The sequence below is a fragment of the Fundulus heteroclitus genome, chromosome 7 (genome assembly GCF_011125445.2).
Source record: "Fundulus heteroclitus isolate FHET01 chromosome 7, MU-UCD_Fhet_4.1, whole genome shotgun sequence".
NCBI classification, from domain to species: domain Eukaryota; kingdom Metazoa; phylum Chordata; class Actinopteri; order Cyprinodontiformes; family Fundulidae; genus Fundulus; species Fundulus heteroclitus.
The window spans coordinates 28743407-28766398 of record NC_046367.1 but is presented as its reverse complement, the minus strand read 5'-3'; the positions used below and the strand labels follow the sequence as shown (position 1 = coordinate 28766398).

Below are 22992 nucleotides of genomic sequence, written 5' to 3'. Positions count from 1 at the left end.
AATCTATTTAAAAGGGGTGTCCTAACTTTTTCATGACGGCAGTTTGTACTGAATGAGTTTAGTACTTTTCCTAGTTTAAACCATGATAAAGGTTTGCTCTTGGATAGAGTGAAATGCTGCCATTTGGACTAAAAAGGAGTCTTGAACTATGAGCTAAAACAACAAGATCAGAGTTCACCAAACCTCTTCCACACAATGAAACATGAAATGGAAAATGATACATTTATGCTGTATAATGAGGTCAAAGTTAGTGGGTTGTGTTTCTGAATATATTTCAGACTAGAGAACATATTTGTTCACTTGAGATAACATTAGCCTTTTACATGCTAGCGCAAGCTAATGCTAGCGATACTCAAAATTCAAATTTTGAACTGCTCATAAAGTCAATATAGGCAGGTAATTTTTATACTGTATTTTCTACATATAGAAATAATTTTATCAACCAAATTAAGTAGCTTAAAGATCCTGAACTTATCTTTTATCTTTATCGTTCTTTCTGTCTGATAATCCTAGAAAACTAAAGAATAAATCAATCCTTTTAACCCAAAATTTACAATTTGCCAATCAAAGTTGTGGGTTTTTCTGCCCAACCCACTCTTTGGTAAGCCTTTTAGATTAGACATTAATAACTTAAACTCATTATTTGGGGTTTAAAACATATTTCAGTATGCTGGGTCGGAGCACCAATGCTGAACTGGCTCACGACGATATATATTACGATTATATTCCCTTTGGAAAAAGTTAAAACATTTTCAAACGTCCATCCTGAGCAGCCTATGATAGATACTCTGAGCTAGGTCACTATTTACTTTTTTTAAAGGCTTAGATAAACCCAGGTTATCTCTTCCAGTTGTAAATAGACAGTACTATGTTCCCTTTCACAGAACCTTCAGAAAATATATGTACAAGAGAGATAATCTAACTGTGCAAAAATACTTCATATTTTCAGGGAAAGTTTGCATGTGGGTCAGTAGAGACAAGTCAAAATGAAAGGATATTTCCAGAGATTGTCACTAAGCAATCTAACAACCCAGCAGCACTGTGATAGCAAAGAGAAAACAAAAACGGCACAAAAACACAACAATGTGCAACTTCAAGCTTTGGGCACTTCAAATACTGAGGTAGCAAAATAATCACATTTAACATGACTTATGTCACGTGGGTCTTTTGACCAACAACCCTAGCTGGAGGAAAACTGAATTGCCTAGATGTCTTTGTACAGAGCTTCGGCCGACGCGCCACTTTATACAATCATTTGGCAACAAAAAACAAGATGTGGTTTCCTCCTGAAAAGTGGCGCCTGCGTTCTCCAAGTGTTTCCCATCACACCAGTGCCAGCACCAGTGATGAGCTGCAGGGCGGCAAGCCAAACTAGTCTTTGACGTCCTTGATAGCAGACAGCTGAGACACAGTTTTCTTGACTCGCAGCGCGGTTAGTCGCGCGGCAGCATTGGCATACCAGCACTCTCTCATCAGTCTTCCCATCACACGCAGAGCCTGGTGAAGCAACAACATAACATTATATTACAATTCTCAAAATAACATATTTTATAAGGAAAGAAAGCATTGCCTTCATTAACATAATGGAGACATGCCTAAATTTACTTCAAATACTGAAAATATTCAGTTAATAATCCAACCTCGCCTCCAATTGTATTGTAAAATTTCAGCTGTGGACACCTCCCATCCTTGAGGGTCAGTGTGCTTTATGCGTGTTCCTGCTCAATTACACCTGATTCAAAGCAATTTGTCATTTGTAAACTCCTGTAGAATCTGATGAGATTATAGTTTTGGCATAAACAGGTATGCACATGCAGGATCCCACTCCCAGAGTAAAGTATGTGCCCAACTGTGTTTTAAATGATGCATTAAAGCAACACTTTTGGCACATTTTGACAAGTTACAGCCACAAACTTCCACAAATGTGTTTACGTGATACACAAAGTAGCTCATACTGTTAGGTCCGAAATGTTTCACACCCATGTCTCTATTGGCATTATACCAATCAAACTCTTCTTGTAATCTCTGAGCGGGTTATTCCATGTTTCCCCTGGTATTTTTAATATTTACCTTTCCTGACAAGCTCCATCTTTTTGAGTTTAGTAGGCTTTCTTCCCATCATCATAATCTTTTTTTTTTCCCTCCACAGATTTTTGTTAATTATCAGATTCAAGTCAGGACTCTGGCTTAGCCTCTTCCGGTAGTTAATATTATGTCCAGATAGACAAAACATGTTGGTAAAATTAAACCATAACTTAAAACCTAAAGCTTCCATAGATCTGAATAATTCTGGGCCTAATTATAACTTTAAGGTAGAAAACAAATGATGGATAGGTTTCATCAATGACAATCTGGAAACTGTGATATGCATCTGCATTCATCTCATTTTACTTTCACACCTCTAAAATAAATCCAGCACACCCAGTTAGCTTTGGATGTCACAAATTGCCCACATGTATATAAATAATCTCAGTATTATTACAGTTATTCTCTGAAGGCCTCAGAGGCTCGTCTGGAGGACATTACTGAACAAAAAGCATGAGGACCAAGAAACACAATATACAGGCTTATAATACATTCATAGGGCAGTTTAAGCCAGGGTTAGATCATAAGACAATATTCCAAGTGTTGAACATGATTAGCCCTTTTGTTGATTGTACTATTACTTCTCCACACCGTAACTCTGGCCACAAGAAGTGAAGTAAAGCAAAGATCTGGTAGCTGATGCTCTGGTCAGATGAAACCAAAATGTTTTTTTCTTTTGGAATACGTGAAACACCTTGAAGGTGGCAAATAAATACCAATGCACACCACTGTGTACACACCATAGCCAAAGAGAAGCATGGCTGTGTCAGCATCAGGCTGTGGGGATACTTTTTTTTTTAACCAGGGAAGCTGGTCGGAGCTGACTAAAAAAAATGTATGTAGCTGAATACAGCGCTGTCTTGAAAGAAAATACGTCAAAGGATGTAAAAGGCAGCTAAATAGAAATTGTGTATCAGCATTATGACTTTCTTCCTCATCACCCTTACATGTAGTATTACCTTAAAGTGGCTTTTTGGGGCCAACAGACATGTAACAAAAACTAAGCATAGGACGATTTATAAAGTTTGTATATTGTGACAGTGTCCCCTGAATGTTGTTTAGCCAACTACATTACTGTAGCGCAGGTACACCCTTACAAATAAAATATGACTGAGTGTGTGGAGAAAAGGGACTTTCAGTTGTTTCCATTTCCCTGTTGATGAGTATTGTGGTGATACAATTGTTGAGGGAAATGCAAGTGCTCACACATGTCCCTCCTATCATGTCCATCTCTGCAGGTTAAGTGTTTTGCAGTTGTGTCTGGTTTTGTTTACTTTTTGAACTTCCTGTTTCATTTTGTGCGCCGTTTCAGACAACTTCACTTCCTGATATTCCCGCTTATCATCATCCTCTGCAACGCCCAAATGTCATCTACCTGTGTCTCTTTATATGTGTGTTCGTACCTCCGCCTATGCTGTTTCCCTTTGGTAGTTTGTCTTCATCCCTTGTGTCAAGCCTTCCTGCCTTGATTCTAATTCTGTCTTCCAGGGAGTTTGACCCAGCTTACCTTTGCCTCTGTTTGGATACCTATGCTTACATTTGATTTTCCTGTGCTTACTTTGACCTGTATTAAAATGTTACTGATTTTAGGCCACCATGTTGAGTCGTGCATTTGAGTCGTCAATTCCTGTGTCTTACGACAACTTTGCCTCACAGTAACATAGATGGTCGGTCCCAGAGCAGAATACTTTATCTATTTGAGTAATGAAATGTCTAGTTTTTGTTATTAGAGCTCTGTCACAAGTGGTAATTTACCAGTGACTGGTAAGGGCAGTCTGGGTTTGCAACGCCATGCTTTTAATTTCCTGGATAGGGTGCTGGTCTGTTAGGTCTCCAAGCTTCTGCCTACAGAGAACAATTCTTCTAACTACCCCCTCACTGGACCAACATTTGCCTTCTGAGTTTACATTTGAGCTGAGGTCTGTGTTATTGCTACTTTCATCGAGAGTGGCCATTGTGTTATGCATTAATCCCCCCCCCCCATCCCCACCCCCACCCCCAAGTTTGATGTTCATACATAATGCCATCTGTCTTAGGTAACTTACAGCTGCACGTTCGTCACCTTTCATTCAAAGTTTTCTTTGGACATGGAAATAATAGTAACCATAAATACTGATAAGGTTATTATAGTGGGTGATTTTAACATCCATGTTGACACAGAATGTGATAACCTTAGTGTAGCCTTTAAAACTATCCTAGATTCAATTGGTTTTGCTCAAAATGTGCATGAACCGACGCACTCTCGGCTCCATACTTTAGACCTTGTGCTGACATATGGCATTGATTGTGAAGAATTAACAGTATTTCCTCACAACCCTGTCCTGTCTGATCATTTTTTAATAACATTTGAGTTTAATCTAACTGAATTCTCCACCCCCAAAAGAGGGTTCCATTATAGTAGATTTTTATCGGATAATGCTGTATCAAAACTTAAAGAGTCTGTCCCCTTCTTAATATCCTCAGTATTGCAGAAATGCCCTGTAGATGGCAGCATTGCTGTTTCTTCCCATTCACAAATCGATACCTTTGCTAACAATGTGACTTCCTCATTGCGTTCTGCATTAGACAATGTAGCTCCCTTGAAAAAGAAGGTGATTATTCACAGGAAGCTGGCTCCTTGGTTTAATTCAGAGCTGCGTTCCTTGAAGCGCAATGTTAGGAAATTGGAGAGAAAATGGCGCTCTACACACCAAGAGGAATCCTACTTAATCTGGAGGGACAGACTATTGTTGTATAACAAGACCCTCCGCAGAGTTAGAGCAGCATATTTTTCATCATTAATTGAAGAGAATGAAAATAATCCTAGATTTCTCTTTAGTACAGTTGCCAAACTTACCCAGAGCCACAGCTCTGTTGATCCATCCATTCCCTTAGCTCTCAGTAGTAATGATTTTATGGGATTCTTCATAAATAAAATTGATGCCATTAAAAATAAAATAATTGGCATCCTCCCAAACATGATTACCTCGTCCTCAGTAAGTGAGGCAGCATTGGAGGAATCTTTAGAATCTGCGCAGTGTTTGAACTGTTTAGAAGCAGTAGAGCTTTCTGAGCTATCTAAAATTTTAGCTTCATCTAAACCTTCTACCTGTATGTTAGACCCAATCCCAACCAAGTTGTTTAAGGACATATTCCCTTTGATCAGTGGCACTATTTTAGACATGATTAATCTATCCTTAGTAAATGGATATGTACCACAGGTTTTGAAAGTAGCTGTTATTAAACCTTTACTTAAGAAACCTTCTCTTGATCAAGATGAGTTAGTAAATTACAGACCTATATCTAATCTTCTTTTCTTATCTAAAATTCTTGAGAAAGTAGTTGCTAATCAACTTTGTGAACATTTACAAAGTAATGACCTACTTGAGGAGTTTCAGTCAGGCTTCAGAGCTCATCATAGCACTGAAACAGCTCTGGTGAAGGTCACTAATGATATTCTCATGGCCTCAGATAATGGACTTGTGTCTATACTTGTCCTGTTAGATCTCAGTGCTGCGTTTGATACAGTTGATCACAATATTCTCCTACAAAGACTTGAACATACTGTAGGGATTAAGGGGAAAGCATTAGGCTGGTTTAAATCTTATCTGTCAGACAGATTCCAATTTGTTCATGTTAATAATAAATCTTCCTCAAACTCTAGGGTCACCTGTGGAGTACCACAGGGTTCAGTCCTTGGACCAATTCTCTTTACTATATATATGCTTCCGATAGGCAAAATTATCAGACAGCATGGGATTAATTTCCACTGTTATGCTGATGATACTCAGTTATATTTATCCATAAATCCTGATGAATCCAATCAATTACTTCGACTGCAGTCATGTCTTGATGACATCAAAAGCTGGATGACTTTAAATTTCCTGCATCTAAATTCTGACAAGACCGAAGTTTTAATCTTTGGGCCAGAGTCCTCAAAAAATAAACTTCTTAACCAATCACTTAATCTGGGTGGCATTAAACTGGCCTCTGGTAATAAAGTAAAAAATCTTGGTGTTATTTTTGACCAAGACATGTCATTTAAATCCCATATTAAACAGGTTTCCAGAGTTTCCTTTTTTCACCTCCGGAATATCGCCAAAATTAGAAACATTCTGTCCAGGAGTGATGCTGAAAAACTGGTCCATGCATTTGTTACTTCAAGGCTGGACTATTGTAATTCTTTACTATCAGGAATTCCACAAAATGCAGTTCAAAGCCTTCAGCTGATCCAAAATGCTGCAGCAAGAGTTCTGATGAAAATCAACAAGAGGGATCATATTTCTCCAATTTTAGCTTCCCTTCATTGGCTTCCTGTTAAATCAAGAATAGAATTTAAAATTCTTCTTCTAACGTATAAAGCCCTTCATAATCAAGCTCCATCATATATCAGAGCTCTGATTACCCCGTATGTTCCTAACAGAGCACTTCGCTCTCAGACTGCAGGTCTGCTGGTGGTTCCTAGAGTCTCTAAAAGTAGAATGGGAGGCAGATCCTTTAGCTATCAGGCTCCTCTCCTGTGGAACCAACTCCCAGTTTTGGTCCGTGAGGCAGACACCCTGTCTACTTTTAAGACTAGGCTTAAAACTTTTCTTTTTGACAAAAATTATAACTAGTGACTCATGTTACTCCCAGCTACCTTTATAGTTTTACTGCTATAGGCTTAGGTTACTGGAGTATATCAGGATCTAATTTTCTCACTATATTGAGTTCTACTGTTCTTCAATTATGCATTATGTGTTGTCATTTCTGCTTTAACTTTCTGTTCTCTCTCTTTTCTCTTCATAGTAGGTACACCTGGTCTGGCGTTCTGTTAACTTTGACATCATCCAGAGAAGACGACTCACCTGCTACTACCATCTAATGTAGAACAGATTACTAGATCAATGTGTGCTTCTGTGCTTTTTGTTTCTCTTGTCGTGTCTCTGTTCTGTCTTCTGTAACCCCAGTCGGTCGAGGCAGATGACCGTTCATACTGAGCCCGGTTCTGCCGGAGGTTTTTTTTCCCGTTAATGGGTGGTTTTTCTTCCCACTGTCGCTTCATGCTTGCTCAGTATGAGGGATTGCAGCAAAGCCATGTACAATGCAGATGACTCTTCCTGTGGCTCTACGGTTCCCCAGGAGTGAAAGCTGCTTGTCGGGACTTTGATGCAATCAACTGGTTTCCTTATATAGGACATTTTTGACCAATCTGTATAATCTGACCCAATCTGTATAATATGATTGAACTTGACTTTGTAAAGTGCCTTGAGATGACATGTTTCATGATTTGGCGCTATATAAATAAAATTGAATTGAATTGAATTGAATAATGAGCTAAAACCACAAAAAAACACTGAAAAGGAAAAGTTGCAAAAATGTTTTTAAAACAAAAGAGATTTTAAAACTAACATACTGATGGTTACCACCGTTCTGTCTTACCTCACAGCTCTGCCACTGATTGGGAATGTTTGGTCTCAGTTTCTGATCACAAACAACCCTCTTCATGTCCTCAATGGACGGATCTGAAGGCACCATGTCGTAATAAGGCAGCTGAAAGTCTTCATGAAGTCCTAAGGAAGTAAAAAAATATATATGTGTTAGCGGCCATGTATATAATTAGATAATTCTGAGTTACTTTGCTGATAATTCACCTATTACATATCTATGTTGATACGCTTATGCAAATATCTGAGAAGAGGATATGGGGGTGATGTGTTTAAGATACCTCTCACAGAGCATCTTCTGGCTAATTCCCAGAACACCAAGCCAAGCGAATAGATATCTGCCCTCTTAAATGACTCAAAGTTGTTCATATTGATCGACTCATCCAGGATCTCTGGAGCCATGTATCTGCAGAGGACAAAGTGATTACAGCCTAATGATGTGGGGAGAAAAAAAACAACACAAAAAGCACCAGCACGGAAAAGGTTGTTTGTTTCTATCACTTTGCGGAGGTGGATTCCTTTAATTAGAGTATATGAAATCAGAGGATTAAACACTGCAGGGATTTTTTCATTTTCTTAGAGACCTAACAGAGGAGTTTTATTTCAGCTGTGGGTGTAATGACTTAAACAAATCACTAGAAGGTAGAAGGACTAAAGTGATTCTAACATAATTTGAGACTGCTTTCTTGCATTAAAAAAATACTGTCTGTGGCTTTTTTTAAAGGGCACAGACATATCATGCTTTTTACACTTTCCTTTTCACATTCAAACTATTAAATTGTAGTCTATATAAAGATGAACACTTTGGTCTGAATTAATTCTTGTTGTTGCCCCGCAGCCCGTCTGTTGCCCCTGTTCTGAGTTATGTTTGAGAGCAACTTGTTCTGCTGCTGTCTCTTTAAATCTAAATCCAGGTCACAGAGCGTTCCACTCCACCCCGTTCGGCCATTTTTGTAGTATGCTACAAAAATGAATTGCCATAATTCAGCTTTGTGATGAATGGGTTAATACACCCAACAACTGAACATTTTCACTTATCCATTTGTTGATTTGGACTAGAAAATAGCAGCAAAAAAGTCTGTGACGTTATTTAGCTAATACAGCGACATAATTGTTCAAAAAACATAATACAGATTTGAACAGGTTGAAAAACATGACTCGAAAAAATATAAAGATAGCTACGCAGCTCATGAATAAATTAAATTCAGAAGAGACTTATCTGCACTTCTACAGACTCCAAGTACAAAATAAAATATATTTAAGGGCTAAAAAAAAAATTGGATTTTGCATGATATGTCCCCTTTAAACTTTGATCCTGTCCTTCTTATATCTCTTGCCTCTTTAACTCAAAAACCTGGGATGTCAGGGCTTGTATTCAGTATTCATACTTAATAAAGCTCTACATGTGAAGACAAGTTTTCTTTTATTGTTGTTTCTTGCGTAATACCCTGCAAACACCTTCAGATCAATCTAGTTTGATTTCAGTTCTCTGTTTTCTAACGGTTCACTGCGTTGTTCTAACCTCTTAGTTCCCACTCTGTGGTTGGACGGTATGTCTATGGTGTTTGTGCTGGAATCGTGTTTAACGGCTAAACCCAAATCTGCGATGACTGCGGTCCCATTCCTCTTCACAAGGACATTTTTAGACTTCAGGTCTCTGTGAGCGATTGCAGGCTTCCCTAGAAGCAACAAAGTAAAAAGATAAGATTATGAGAACCTCAAATGCTCTTTAGAGTCAACTTTCTTGTCATAAACTAGATTAGAAAGCAAAAGGCATCATATTATAGTGCTACAGCCTGTGTTGCATTACAAGATAATTACTTATTGATGCTTACTAGTGCCTGTGGGAGAAGGAATGACAGTAACTGTAACTGTAAAAGATGAAAAAGGTATAAACCTTATTTCTCGGTATCTGATTTTCTCTCCACTGAATAAATGTTCTCCAATTAAGTGTTTTAATTTTTTATAAATTTTCAATGCAGGATTGTTTTTCTACAACAAAATATTTAACATTTATTTTACACATCTTGACCAGTTCTTCCAAAAAACCTGGAAGGTGTTGTATATTCAAGAAAAGAAAAAAACGGGATAGTACATCTTCAAAGTAAGTAACTGCCTTTTTAACAAGTCAGAATATCTCAAGAAAGATTGTTAAAGCACAAGAGTTGTGATTTGTTTGTGAAAATATCTTTTAACATTTAGATCAGATGGAAAAGCAGTTAATTTAACTGGATCTTAGCAAAAAATAAGAGTTTCTTTAAACTTTGTTCATTTAATTTCTCTATGCGGACATAAACTCGAGGTCCAGATTTTGCGAACCAACAGACTGAAAAACTCTTCTATCTCTTTAGTCACTGGCTTTTTAAACAAACTGTACATTCTCAGGTCCTGGTTTAAGGTCGCTGTCTAATTGCTGCACTTTAATTTTAGCTTCAACTTCTGCTTTTATCGTTAATCTTTACTTAAACTCTATTGTCTGCATTGTTTGTGTGATCGTGTGATGGTTGCTACTACTATTACTTGCTGCAAACGAATTGCCCTTTGGGGACCTAATAAAGTAAAGTCTAAAGTCTTACATACAGACAGCAAATAAAAGCTTTACCTTGTGTGCCAATGATTTCCATGTGAAGGTGAGCCAGCCCACTGGCTACAGACAACGCCAGAACGACCATGCCCTCCACTGACACTGTGTACCTGTTCAGGTAGTCATACAGGGAGCCGTGCTCGTGGTACTCCGACACCAACCAGAGCTGGGTCCACGAGCCATTATCTGCACAAAAACCGCAAGGTATGCTGTGAAATGTCAGCACACTCTGACAACGGAACCTCTTCTTGCTCTAAACTTGTTAATCTGATACCTTTGTTATCAGCAGCAATGAAGCCCAGAATATTTTCATGCCTGAGCATGATGGTCTGATAGATTTCTGCTTCCCGGAACCAGGACCTCTCATCCCGGGAGGAGAAGATCTTCACAGCTACGTCTTCTCCCCGCCACTTGCCACGCCACACCTCGCCAAAGCGACCTTTTCCGATGGTTTCCTGCAGGACGATGGTCCGAGCGATGGTCCTCTGGACCAGCAGTGGTAGGCCTGTAGGATGGAGCTCGTGTGATTCAAACAGCAAGGTTCTGCTTACCATAGAAAACTACAGGTGCCTCACAAGTATTCATCTTGAACTTTTATTTTACATTTTGCACAAACTTTAATGTATTTTAGTGTAACGTGATGCGATGCCTCAACACAAAGTTGACAGTTTTTACAGATAAAAACTTGTGATAAACTTAAATTTAGACCCATTCTCAACACAATATGGTGCAAGCAGTTGCCTTGAGAAGTCACCTGATTAGTAAACAGTCACCCTGTTGGTAATTTAGTCTTTTGGTATGAATCCAGCTGTTCTGTGAAGGCCTCAGAGACTTCATAGAGAACATGAGGGAACATCCAGCATCATGGAGCCCGAGGAACACAGCAGACAGGGTTTGGGCCTCTAACTACATCTCAAGCTTTGCACATCTCACAGATCACTGGTCAAGCCGTCCTCTGACACTGGAAAGAGAATCAAACAACCACCTTCCATCTAAGTCGTGGCCATTTCCCTAAACTGACAGGCCGGGTAATGAGAATGTTAATCAGAGAAGCAGCCATGAAGCCATGATAACTCTGGAGGAGCTGCAGAAGTCCACAGCTGAAGTAAGATTAAAGTATCTTCCAGCACCACAGGTAGGGTTTTTATGCACCTCAAAAGTCTGGTCTTTATGTAAGAATGACTAGATGAAAGTCCTTGTTAAAAGATAACCATAAGAAGTCTCACTTGTAGTTTGCTATAAGCCATGATAGAGACACAGTAATTATAAGAAAGGAGCTCTGGTCACATGGCACCAAAATGTAACTTTGCTGGCTGTTTGCAAAGCTTTGCGTGTGTGAGAAAACTACCATGGCACATCACCCTGAACACACCATCCCAGATGTGAAAGCAGCATCTTGCTGAGGGGATTCTTTTTTTCAGTAGAGACAGGTAAGCTGGATAGCGTTGATAAAAAGATAGAAGAAACTAAATACAGGGCAATCCCGGAAAAACAATTAAAACTGGGCTGGAGATTCACCTTTTAGCTGAACGGTTACACTGAACATACAGCCAGCGCTACAATGGAATAGTCTGGATCAAAGCATATGCATGTTTTTTTTTATTCTATTGAATTGAATGTCTTCAAATAGCTCAGCCAACAGCCAGAATTAAATCTAATTAGAAACCTGCATCAAGACTGGAAAATGTACATTACTGCAGGCTCTTCGTCCAATCAGAGGAAACTTGAGCTATTTTGCCAAGAATAATTAGCTAAATATTCAGTCTCCAGATGAGAGAAACATATAAATAAATGCTGTGAATGGTCGTTCTACTAAGCATTAATATTGGTAGGGGGTGGGGTGAACCTAAATGGGACAACACTCATATATTCAGGCCTAAATTATGAATATTAATTTGCAAAACGAGTCTAACAACCGTGTAAATATGCAGTTTTGTGTTGTTCTATTACCTGACAAAGTGCAAAAATACATTGAAGTTTATAATTTTTAACATAACACCAACAACAACAAAGTTCAAGGTGCATGAATGCTTTTGCCAGAGGTACTGTAAGCACCCGGGAGATGAGCTTTGGAGGGTTGATAGAATTCCTCTCACCTGACCCCGAACCAGATGTGCTCATGTCAAAAATCAGATCTTTGAGACATTTATCTGGAGACATGAGCATCTGATCATCCAGGGGCTCCTCGGGGTCTTGCTTGTGGGCTCGGCCGTAGGCACAACGGTGTCCCTGCACGACACACACGCCCAGCAGGATCCCCACACACAGCAAGCAGGAGGGCACCAGGATCACCACAGTGAGCTGCAGCCTGCTCCAGCCTGGCTCCTCTGAAGGCCTCTCTGATGGGGCACACATAAGGAACAACATTCCCAGCATTATTAGCATTTTAGCGCAACCTTAAAGGCTTATTCGATTTCTCAAGGGGGAAAAAAAAGCAACAACAAAAAAAAACGCTTAGCTTCTAAAGAGGATTTGCATTTGTGATCCTTGTCTCTTTGCTCCCCCTGGTGGTGTTGTATGTAAATGGCAGGTGTTTGGGACTTCACAGCAATATATTATTACTGTATGTTGCCAAAATTCATTCACTGATTGAAAGAGAACACCACACGCTTTTGCAAACTGAAGACACCCCTGCATGAATACTAACAGATGTCTTTATTTTTCGAGGTGGAAACTCATTTTGCAAATGCATCGCTCTAGATGCCAAATCCCTGTTTTCCCTGGGAACCAGAACATTTAATCAATGCCCATAAAAGTTATTAATCAGGAGGAATAAAGAGGCTTTTAGCACTTATTAGCTTTGCTGTGTAGAAGGTAAAATATAGTTTATTTATTTTAATCAAAATGCATCTTCATTTATAAAAAAGCAGGTGCACGGAGAGGCCTTGTTGTAAAAATGTGGGTTTGGCAATGCAAAGTCATTTGACACCTTTGTCCGTGACCTTCATAGTGTCCGTGGGTGGACAGAGGAAACCTGGACGCCGTCAAAAATAGCAGAGCAGGTGGGTGCTGTGATAATATGAGACTTACAGACATGAAAATGAGGCACAGTGAGCGCTGTGCAAAAGTGTTCACACCCCTGGAGCGTTTTCACATTGTGTCACATTACAACTACAAAGTGTAACGTGTTTTAATGGAAATTTCTTTAATTGACCAACACAAGAAGAGCATCATTTCGAATTTAATGGAAAAGGATTAGGGATTTTCTACACATAAAAATCTGAGAGTGACTTGCAAGGCAAGGCAAGGCAAGGAAAATTTATTTGTATAGCACATTTCCGTACAGAGACAATGCAAAGTGCTTTACATGATTAAAATACAGGAGGAAAAAAAACAAATGTAGAAACAAAATAGAACATGGAAAAATAGAAACTAAAGGCAAACATTAAAAACAATTGGACTACAAAGTTGAACTAATGATGTTTCAGTAAAACAGTTTAACTACAACAGTCGAAGGCAATCCTAAACAAATGTGTTTTTAATCTTGATTTAAAGGATCTCAGGCTTTCTGCACTTTTACAGTTTTCTGTAAGTTTGTTCCAGATAAGCCGAGCATAGGAACTAAATGCTGCTTCTCCGTATTTGGTTCTGGTTCTAGGTATGCGGAGTAGACTGGAGCCAGAAGACCTTAGTGGTCTGGAGGGTTTATACACAGATAACAAGTCTGTGATGTATTTAGGTTGCATTTTATTCTGCCTCTTTTTTTCAATCTTCTGAGGTAATGTCTCTACGAAGTTTGTACATTTAGAGACTGACATTTTCGCCCCTATCTTGTTGAAAAAGAGCTCAAGCTCAGTCAGATTCAATGGAAAGCATCACAGAACAACAAAAATCTCCAAATGAATAAGGGTGTGGACTTTAACTGGACCATAACACACACAAAGATCATTTTTTACGCTCTTTAAGGAGGAGTGAATGCTGCTTGTCAAGAGTCAATGCAATCTGCTGGGTTTCCTTAGATAGGAAACTTTTTGACTAATCTATCTGTATGAATTGATTGAATTTGACTAAAGTGCCTTGAGATGACATGTGTTGTGAATAGGCGCTATATAAATAAAATTGAATTGAAATCAATTGAATTATACTGTTTTTCTGTGGCTCTGGCCCAATGTTTACAGTCGCTGTCCTGTTGGAAGGTGAACCTTAGCCTCAAGTCTCTTAAAGCCTCTAACAGGTTTTCATCAAGCTCTGCCCCTGTATTTAGCTCCGTTCATCTTCCCATCAACTGTAACACTTAACTTCATCTCTTAACTCTCATTAGTTTACTTGTTCCTGCTGAAAAATACTCACAGCATGATGCAGCCCCCACTGTGTTTAACTTTGGGTAGACTTACTCAGGGTGATGTTCTGTGTTAGTTTTCCTCCTCTGACCGAAGCACCTCGTTCTACATGTAGCGCAGAAGATTAAGTCGATATTCCATAAGAATCTTTCACTTGATGGCACGAGCACCAAATTTGGCACAAAGTAAAGAAAAGCATGTTACCCAACTGAAAATCCAAGATGGCCACCAGTTTTCTCGTAAAATAGAAAGAAAAAAAAACTGTTTGGCAAGCCTTAGTGTAAAAATAGAACCATATTGTTGATTCAAACGTTAGCTAGAATGTATTTTGACTGGGGGGAAAAATATTTTTGACAATTATATTCCAAAATGGCCACCAGTTTTCAAGATTGTATGACTCAAAATCAGTACTATCGCAGACAATGACAAAATATGGCTACAAAACCGAATGCTGAGGGAGATGCAAGTAATATACACAGTACTACACGTACAGGTACTATAGTACCTGTACGTGTCTATGCTGGACAGGCTTTTGTTCAATTTAAAAGCATTGCTAAGAGACTGTTTTGTCGTGTTATTCCGTCTTGTCATCTTATTTTTCAATGATTACTTTTTTAAATGCAGAATTGGATTTTTTTACACTCAAAAAATATATTTTGATGTATAGAACTTTAAAATCACATTATTCCATCAAGATCTAGCTCAAACGTGGTTTAAAACCATTTCAAATGGCAGCCATTTTGTTTTTCAACGTGGAAGTACCTTTCTGAGACAATAAGTCCTGGACCACGTGTACCAAGTTTGGTTCTTGTGCCACCAGGTGAAAGACTGTTTCAGCAGTCTGCTCCGCTAATATTTGCTGGGTTCCCTGCATACTAACGCACGCCACAGTACTCAGATTTTCATTTAAAAACAGAAACATAACGCACTACTTCGTATTTATCTATAATATAAAATTCCCCCAAATTCATTGAAGTTCCTGGTTATAACCTTGCAACACGTGAAAATGTAATTTTGAAAGGTGCTCTAACAGCTCTACAGCAGGAGTCACCAACACGGTGCCGCTGGGCACCAAGTAGCCCCCAAGGACCACATGTGGTAGATTTAAAGATGACACTATCTATAACAAAGCATAAAATATGTGTTTGTTTTACATAAAGTGAAGGTGAACTCAAAGACACAACACCAATGAAGTAGCTCTCAGTCTCAAAAAGGTTGGTGACCCCTGCTCTGCAGCCTTTGCCTGCGAAAATGCTTTGGTAATCATGTGTTAGGAAATACGTTTTTCAAACATCCATAACACAGCAGTTAAATTTAATTCAAACATTACTTAAACCTTAAGAAAGCGCCGGTTTCATGTTTCCTCTGATGAGCCTGAAATGTCCTCACAAGCAGATCCTCAGACATTCATTATTTGCAAATAGACAAACTGTGAACTCAACCACAGTTTCCTAAGACATCTTTAGCCTTTTACCTAATTCATGTGTTGCCAACTGGGGCTCTAAGTAAAGCTCAGCAGATATGATGCAAAACAAGACTTCACTCTCCTCTGTCCCAGTAGCTTAAGACCTGAAGACCAAGTCTATGTAGGACTAAGAGACAGGCCGCTTTTTAAAATGCTCGCAAATGAATAGAAGTGGAGACGCTGGAAGACGGTTTTACTGTCCAAATTCTGAATGTCCTCTCATGTTTTCCGCTTGCACAGAGGTTACACAAGATGCAAGCACATGCTGCTATTTAACAGCACAATGAAACGCATTGATTTTGTTGTCCTCATTCACATTCAACAGCACCACCGCCTCAGGGTCCTGACCCCCTGACATTATGCACCAACTGACACTCAGCTGCACCTCGCTCAATAAATCTGCTTCATTTCACTGAGGTGTTAGAAAACCTAGCCCTCACTTACTTTGTTTTGATTGACTTTCTGTCCAAACCGATATTTCTTATTTGTAAGGGTGCCACCGATGAATATTTCGCTAATTATTATTAGAAAATCAAACCTAAAAAGACGACCTTAAAGAGGACACCGCAAAAGGGAACTTAAAGTAGGTAAAAAAACATTCTTGAAATTAGCGTATTTGTCCTTGATTTGAGTAGGTAAATCAGATCTGCCAATGGAATAAGATTTCTGCACTTACAGTAAAATATGAACAACTCATCTCCATCATCTTATTTTAAGTGCATTATATCTAATTATCTTATTTCAGGGATCAATATACTCATTCCATTGGAAAATCATATTGTTTACCTATTCAAACCAAGGACAAATTCACTAATTTCAAGAAAATATTTCTTATTTTTAGTTCTGTTTTTGAAGTGGAGTTAAAATCCACTTACAATCAGACTTGAGATTAATGAGATCCTGTTTTTGTACTTTGATCTCAAATCTAAACCTTATTTTTTACTTTATGTTGTGAAGTTGTTGGTCAATTAAGTCAGTTCTTTCTCTAAAAAAAAAAAAAAAAAATATCCGCACAAATTCAGGAACGGTATTGATTTTTAAATGGAATAAATTGCACCCATGTGTTTAGAAGATAAATATTCCTCCATGGTGTTTCGCAGACAGGCAATATAGTCCAAAAGTTTTGTCTTTAAGGATTCAGACTTTCTTGTAACCTTTAAAAGTCTTTCATGTTAATTTTTTTTGCCAGTCTAACTGTATCTTAATCATCAGTCCTTTAGGTTTTCTGAAAGTCTCGCTTAGTTTTGCTTTGGACTTTAGCTCATTTTTCAGCCCTTTGTTTATTAAGCTTCTTAACGCTGATCTTTGAATCATTCGGCCATGAACAAGTTAGTAAACTGGAGAAATGAGCCTGTGTTGTGTCTCTTCCTCAAAAACAACTTTACAAACATCAAGTGTTAAATTAATTGTTTGGTACTTTGACATGGTTTGGTTCTCATTGTCACAAATACAAAGAGGAACACATGACAGACTGAAAATAGGATTTTAGCACAATATGATTCACAATAACAGAGGCACACCTCTAAAAAAACATGAAACCATTTAAAAAAAAACGTACAGTGCCTTGCAAAATAATTTATACTCCTTAAACATGTCCACATTTTTTAATGTTTCATCTTAAAAACCTCAGTGTATTATGTTATGTAATTGAATGATACAAAGTAGTATGGAGGACCAAAACTGACAGAAATAAAGATATAATCCGAAATATATAAATGTCCCAATAAATAAATGTACACTCTTAAAATGTACCAATTAATTCATTATATGCTAAATATTTTTAGAATTAATAATATGTCTTTTTTTAATATTCCATTTATTGAGTTTGTCATGTTTTATAGTTTAATTGACTCTAAAACAAATTTCTCTATTTATTTCCAACACATTATGTATTTAAGCATTCAAGTTTAATTTTACTGGGGTTTTTTATGTTTTTTTAACTCATAAACGCATTTCTGTCTCTTTTATTTCACCCTTGAAATTGTCTAACCTTATTTTTGCCTACAAACCTTTAATTTCCATGTAATCTTTGAACATTTTTCTGTCATCTTTTCTACTTTTCCTTCTGCATTTCCTGCTCATTACGCAAATAAGGTGGGCGGTCCTTCGTTGGGTCACCTTCTCTACAATTGGTTAATCAGAAGGAAGGTAATTTGTGCCACTAATCTGAGCGAGTGTGTGTGCATTTAAATCTCACACACGCTCGCTCACTATGTGTCTGGCACGCGCTCAACTCTAGCAAACTGAACTGAGACTCTGCCCCCTCCTCAAAATATAGGAACATGAAATAAATAAAATTAAATAAAAACAGCCTTAAATTATTAAATAAATAAATCACAAAATAAGTAAACAAATCTTGAATTCAGTAAATAAATACATTTTGAAATAAATAAGTCAATAAATGAAATATTTTTTAAAAAGTAATCTCGAATTAAATAATAAAAAAAATCTTGTATTAAAATAATCAATATACATTACATAAACAAATGTATAAATAAATACATCTTGACATAATAAATAAATCTTGAATTAAATCAATTAAAAAATTAATAAATTAATCTTGAATTAAATAAATAAAAAATAAATAAATGAATAAATCTTTGATTAAATAAATTGATAATTAAATAAATAAAAAATTAGAAAGCAAGCCAAAGTAGTATTTCTAAATATATATTTTCCTTTCTTTTTTTCTTTCATGGGGACATTTATTTATTTGATGGAATATTTATTATCAATTCATTAATAGCAGTCTGCATGTATCTAATCTTGGATGAAATGGCTCTCCATCCTTCAGAGTTGTTATCATGTTGGAAGGCAAATCTCTCCACGCTCTCAATCCTTTAGCCTTTTACAGTTTTTCTTCCGGGGCTGCCGTGTATTCAGCTCCCTCCCATGTTCCCCACAACTACGACCAGCTGCCAAAGAAAAGCGTCCGCACAGCACGATGCTGCCATGCTTCATGGGGATGGTGTGTTCACGGTGATGCACATAATTTGTTTTCTGACACTCAACATCAGCTTTCTCATTGCCACTTTTCCATGAAGATCAGCTCTGTTGAGTGAACAGCTGTATTTATGCTGAGATCACACCGTTGGCTCTATTTGATGCAGACATGACTTATGAAAGCAATTTATTTAGGGGTGACAGAGTAAGGTTAGCCCAATACTTGTGTTTATAAATGTGCAAACAGTTCAAAGGGGCGTGTGAATACTTTTGCAAGGCACAGCTTACTTGTAAAAAATGTGTACTGACAGACTGCTTCGTGCTGCGAACAAATCTGTTTTAAGTTATCTATATGACTTGTGGGTTTTTACATAAAGCAGCGGTGAAGTTGAGCTGAACAGGTATCAGATTGGTTCTGCTTAAAGCAAACAGGCAACATTCTGAGAGCATGCAGTAAATCTGCCTCCCCGAGTTTCCCATTCATGTCCTGAGGTGTAAAAAAAAAAAAAAAAAAAAAAAGCCCTGTGTTATGGGCAATTTCCTACTGGGCAGAGAGGCTTTCTAAACAACATGCCTGACAAAGTATTTATTTATAAATCGGGGGAGGGCCGTCGCCTAACCTCTGCCAGCTTTGTTATGTCACAGGATCTAGGCGGATCAGCATCAACCTCGTCTGGCCGGGACCAGAATGAGTGGGAAATCCCTCACAGATTGGATCGGCGCTTCTGTTGACTGAATAAAATTACCGAGACAGACTGAGAAGATGACGGGTTTTATGCTTTTGTCCCGCATGAAAAAAAAAAAAAACTGTCATCTCTGTCAGCGGACACAGATTAAATGAAAATGACCTAAAATACGACGGCTGCAGACCTGACATCACAGCACCAAAAGCGCACGGCTGCTTATACCTCGGTGCAGGTGCAGGGTCTCGTTGTTGCAGAAGTCAGTGAAGCAGCAGCTCCTCTTGGAGACGTTCCTGGAGCTGTAGCAGAAGACCTGACCCTTCATCTCGGAGGGGGAGAGGCAGGATTTGACTGTCTCCTCCTTCCCGTCAATCAGCATCACGGAGTTCCAGCAGGCGCCGTCTGCGGCCGTCTCACATGTGTGGTTGGCGCACAGCTGGCACACGCACTTCAGGCCTGAAACACATGAAACAGACCAGTTTTATAACTCTTTTTTTTTTTTACACCCACCATGCACTGGCTAATTCATTAACATGGGTAAAAGTCCCCTCGACAAAACAGTTTTACTCTCAGACTTGACGCTGCTGCTGCTGCTGCTGCTGCTGTTATGTAAGAAAATCTGAGCCCTTAAATGAAAGGAGGTGGAGGAACCAGAGTAATGCCTCTTAGATTAACACCCACATAATCTTGTGTTCTACTTGGAGCTGTCATGGTTTATTTGATAAGCTGCTGAATGACTGATGAGCGAGATGGCCCGCAAGAAAAACCTGGGGGGAAAAAAAATAGATAAATGTTGCACAATCTGGAACGGAGCCTAGTCGGAAGGTGGTTCCAGTGTCATGAATGGGAAAAGTAAATACGAATGAAATTATCCTTGAAAAAAATGATGTGTGAATAGAAAGAACAGCGGAATAGATGTTTATTACATAAATAGATGCATATTTACTGCTCTGCGATGGATTGGCGACTTGTTCAGGGTGTACCTCGCCCATTGACAGGAGATAGGCATAAACATGTTAGAAAATGGATGGATGGATATTTACAGCAAAATTAGACCTTTTTCAAGAAACATCTTAATAAAAAAAAAATACAGTTAGACGTAAAACTGATGGTAAATGAATAACGAAAAGGAAATTATCTCCCAAGTCAAATGTTGAGGGGGAAAAAAAACCTCACATCTCTATTCTTAATCAGCTTCTCAGCGCTGTGGCTTGTTTACATTTATCTTAACAAAAGGTCAGATGTGGTGAGGAAAATTTCAAAGCTTCATAAAACCGTTTAGTCCTGAAAAAACATCTCTGTAGAATCAGCCGTGTCCAAGCAATTCATCATTTTAAAAATGGGAGAAAAATGGGTTTTCAGTTTGAGTTAGGTTTTCTTTGACCTTCAATATTAAAAAAAAAAAAAAAAAAAAACAGCTGATAAAATGGAATGAATGTGGCAAGGTTGAAGTTTGCAAAACCTTGAAAAACCTTAGCAGAAAATTGCTCGCAGGACTGAGAGAAAAGCTATTTAAATGTGCGGTGTGACTGTAACCCTGAGGAGGTTTAATAAAGCTCTGGAGTGGTTTTGTGCTGGTGCACATCGCCGAGGCAAGATTTCACACCAAGGAAAACCTTTCCTGTTTCCATCAGAAGACAAATTAGGCTTCAGGTGCAAAAGAACACCATAAAAGCCCAGAGCATTTGGAAACAAGTCAACTCTACTAATGATGCGAAACAGATCTGAAACCATGGAGTACACCTAAGGAGCTAAATGAGAACACAAGACGGTAGAGTGTCGTGGGAAAAAAAACACACATCTGGAGCAGAAATTATGGTTTGTATTGCAGCACTTTATAAAATTATTCTCCACTGCATAGTGGCGGAGTTGTTAGGAGTGTCGCCTCACAGCAAGGAAATGTTCGGTTCTCTCCGCAGCCCAAACAGATGCATGTTATGGTATTAAGTCTCTAAACAGCCCTTAGGTGTGAATTTGTGCACGCACAGTAGTTTGTCCTGTTTGTCGAAGTGTTGCCCTGTGACGGACATGGATCCTTTTCAGGGCGTAGCCTGCAGCTTCACCCCGTGTGATCATGCAAGGATCATAATGCCTTGTAGAAGTATTCATACCCTTTAAACCTAAAGAAGAAAACTACAAGAATTACTGGATACATTTTCGCTACAGCCAACGTAGGAGACGCGTGTGGAGGAAAGTGCTCTGGTTGGAAAAGAACCAACATTTTAATGGTCTATTTGCATGAAAAAATAAAACTATTTGTGGCAGGAAACTAACGCTGCACTGCTTTCTACAACACTGTGAACCAGGGATGCTGGCATGTCAGGCTTGTTAGAGTTGATGGGAAGATGGTTGGTGCTAAATTCAGGGCAGAATTGGGTAAAAACCTATTAGAGGCGGCAAGACTTGAGACCTGGACAAAGATTCACCCTCTAGCAGGGCAGCGACCCTGAGATCCAATGGGTCTCCGACTTTCAGACGTTTTAAATTCATGTGTGTTAGAATGGCCTAGTCAAAGTCTAGAGTTAAATGTAAGCTGTGGCAAAACTTTAAAGCAAATATTCAAAGGCACTCTCCGTCCAATCTGACTGGCTTGCTTAGATGAAAATGCCCTGAGCAGGAACACATTTATCAACTTTTCCCTGATGTCTGCATAAAAAAAAAAAACACAAATATAGGTGTGAGAATGGATCCCACCCATAACTTGATGGTCAGGTACTCTCAGTTGTGGTGATTGGCAAATAAAAAAACACATTCTGAATGTATGAAATTCTGAGAATCAATGAAGGTTTTTATTACCTCACATCTTATCTTCTTCTGTTCGGAATGCATCTCACCAACATTAGCCTGTTTTTCACCAGCAGCCACATCACCGCTATAACGTTTCATTGTTTTTAAGTCACCTAATCTTCTTGCCTATATTGTCTTTGTCATTTGCACTCATATGTTATCATTCATCGTTATCATTCAGATCAGTAGACCCGATGGGCTTTACATGCTCCAAGTACGCAACGGAAAATCAAAGGCGATGCTTTAGGTGTTTTTTTTTTTTTTAAATGGTTAAATTATTTACCACTGCACATTAAGTTGGCACCTTCACTTGCTGAATTTAAATCTTCTTTATAAACCCACTTTACTGTAAGTCTCCGCCCTTCAGCCAACCGCGAGAGCTCGACTGTGACCTGATGTTATTGTACTATTAGCCCCGCTAATTTTATATTTCCTATGTTTTGTGTACCTTTTATAGTCTTGCCTGATCTTATTTCTCTGTTTAGTTTGATAGTACACTGCTTTTGGCTTCCCTCAATGTTATTTTTAAAGTGATTTTTATATATATATATATATATATATATATATATATATATATATATATATATATATATATATATATATATATATATATATATATATATACACATACATACATACATACATACATACATACATACATACATATATATATATATATATAGATATATAGATATATACATATATATATATATATATACACACATTTATATATATATATATATACATATAGATAGATAGA

The 22992-nt window shown here is 38.2% G+C and overlaps 1 protein-coding gene across 1 annotated transcript in view; it reads right to left on the bottom strand.

Moving 5' to 3' along the window:
- Window positions 1-1216: 1216 nt before the first annotated feature.
- LOC105934168 (activin receptor type-1C) overlaps window positions 1217-22992 on the bottom strand; it is a 28050-nt gene continuing 6274 nt past the window's right edge. Inside the window, exons 2-9 of the mRNA XM_012874033.3 lie at window positions 19671-19901; window positions 12171-12413; window positions 10349-10579; window positions 10093-10260; window positions 9013-9169; window positions 7772-7896; window positions 7486-7616; window positions 1217-1497 (exon numbers count right to left, since the gene is read on the bottom strand). Of these exons, the coding sequence (XP_012729487.1) occupies window positions 1372-1497; window positions 7486-7616; window positions 7772-7896; window positions 9013-9169; window positions 10093-10260; window positions 10349-10579; window positions 12171-12413; window positions 19671-19901 (1412 nt within the window). The 3' untranslated portion in view covers window positions 1217-1371. The remainder of the gene's footprint in view (window positions 1498-7485; window positions 7617-7771; window positions 7897-9012; window positions 9170-10092; window positions 10261-10348; window positions 10580-12170; window positions 12414-19670; window positions 19902-22992) is intronic.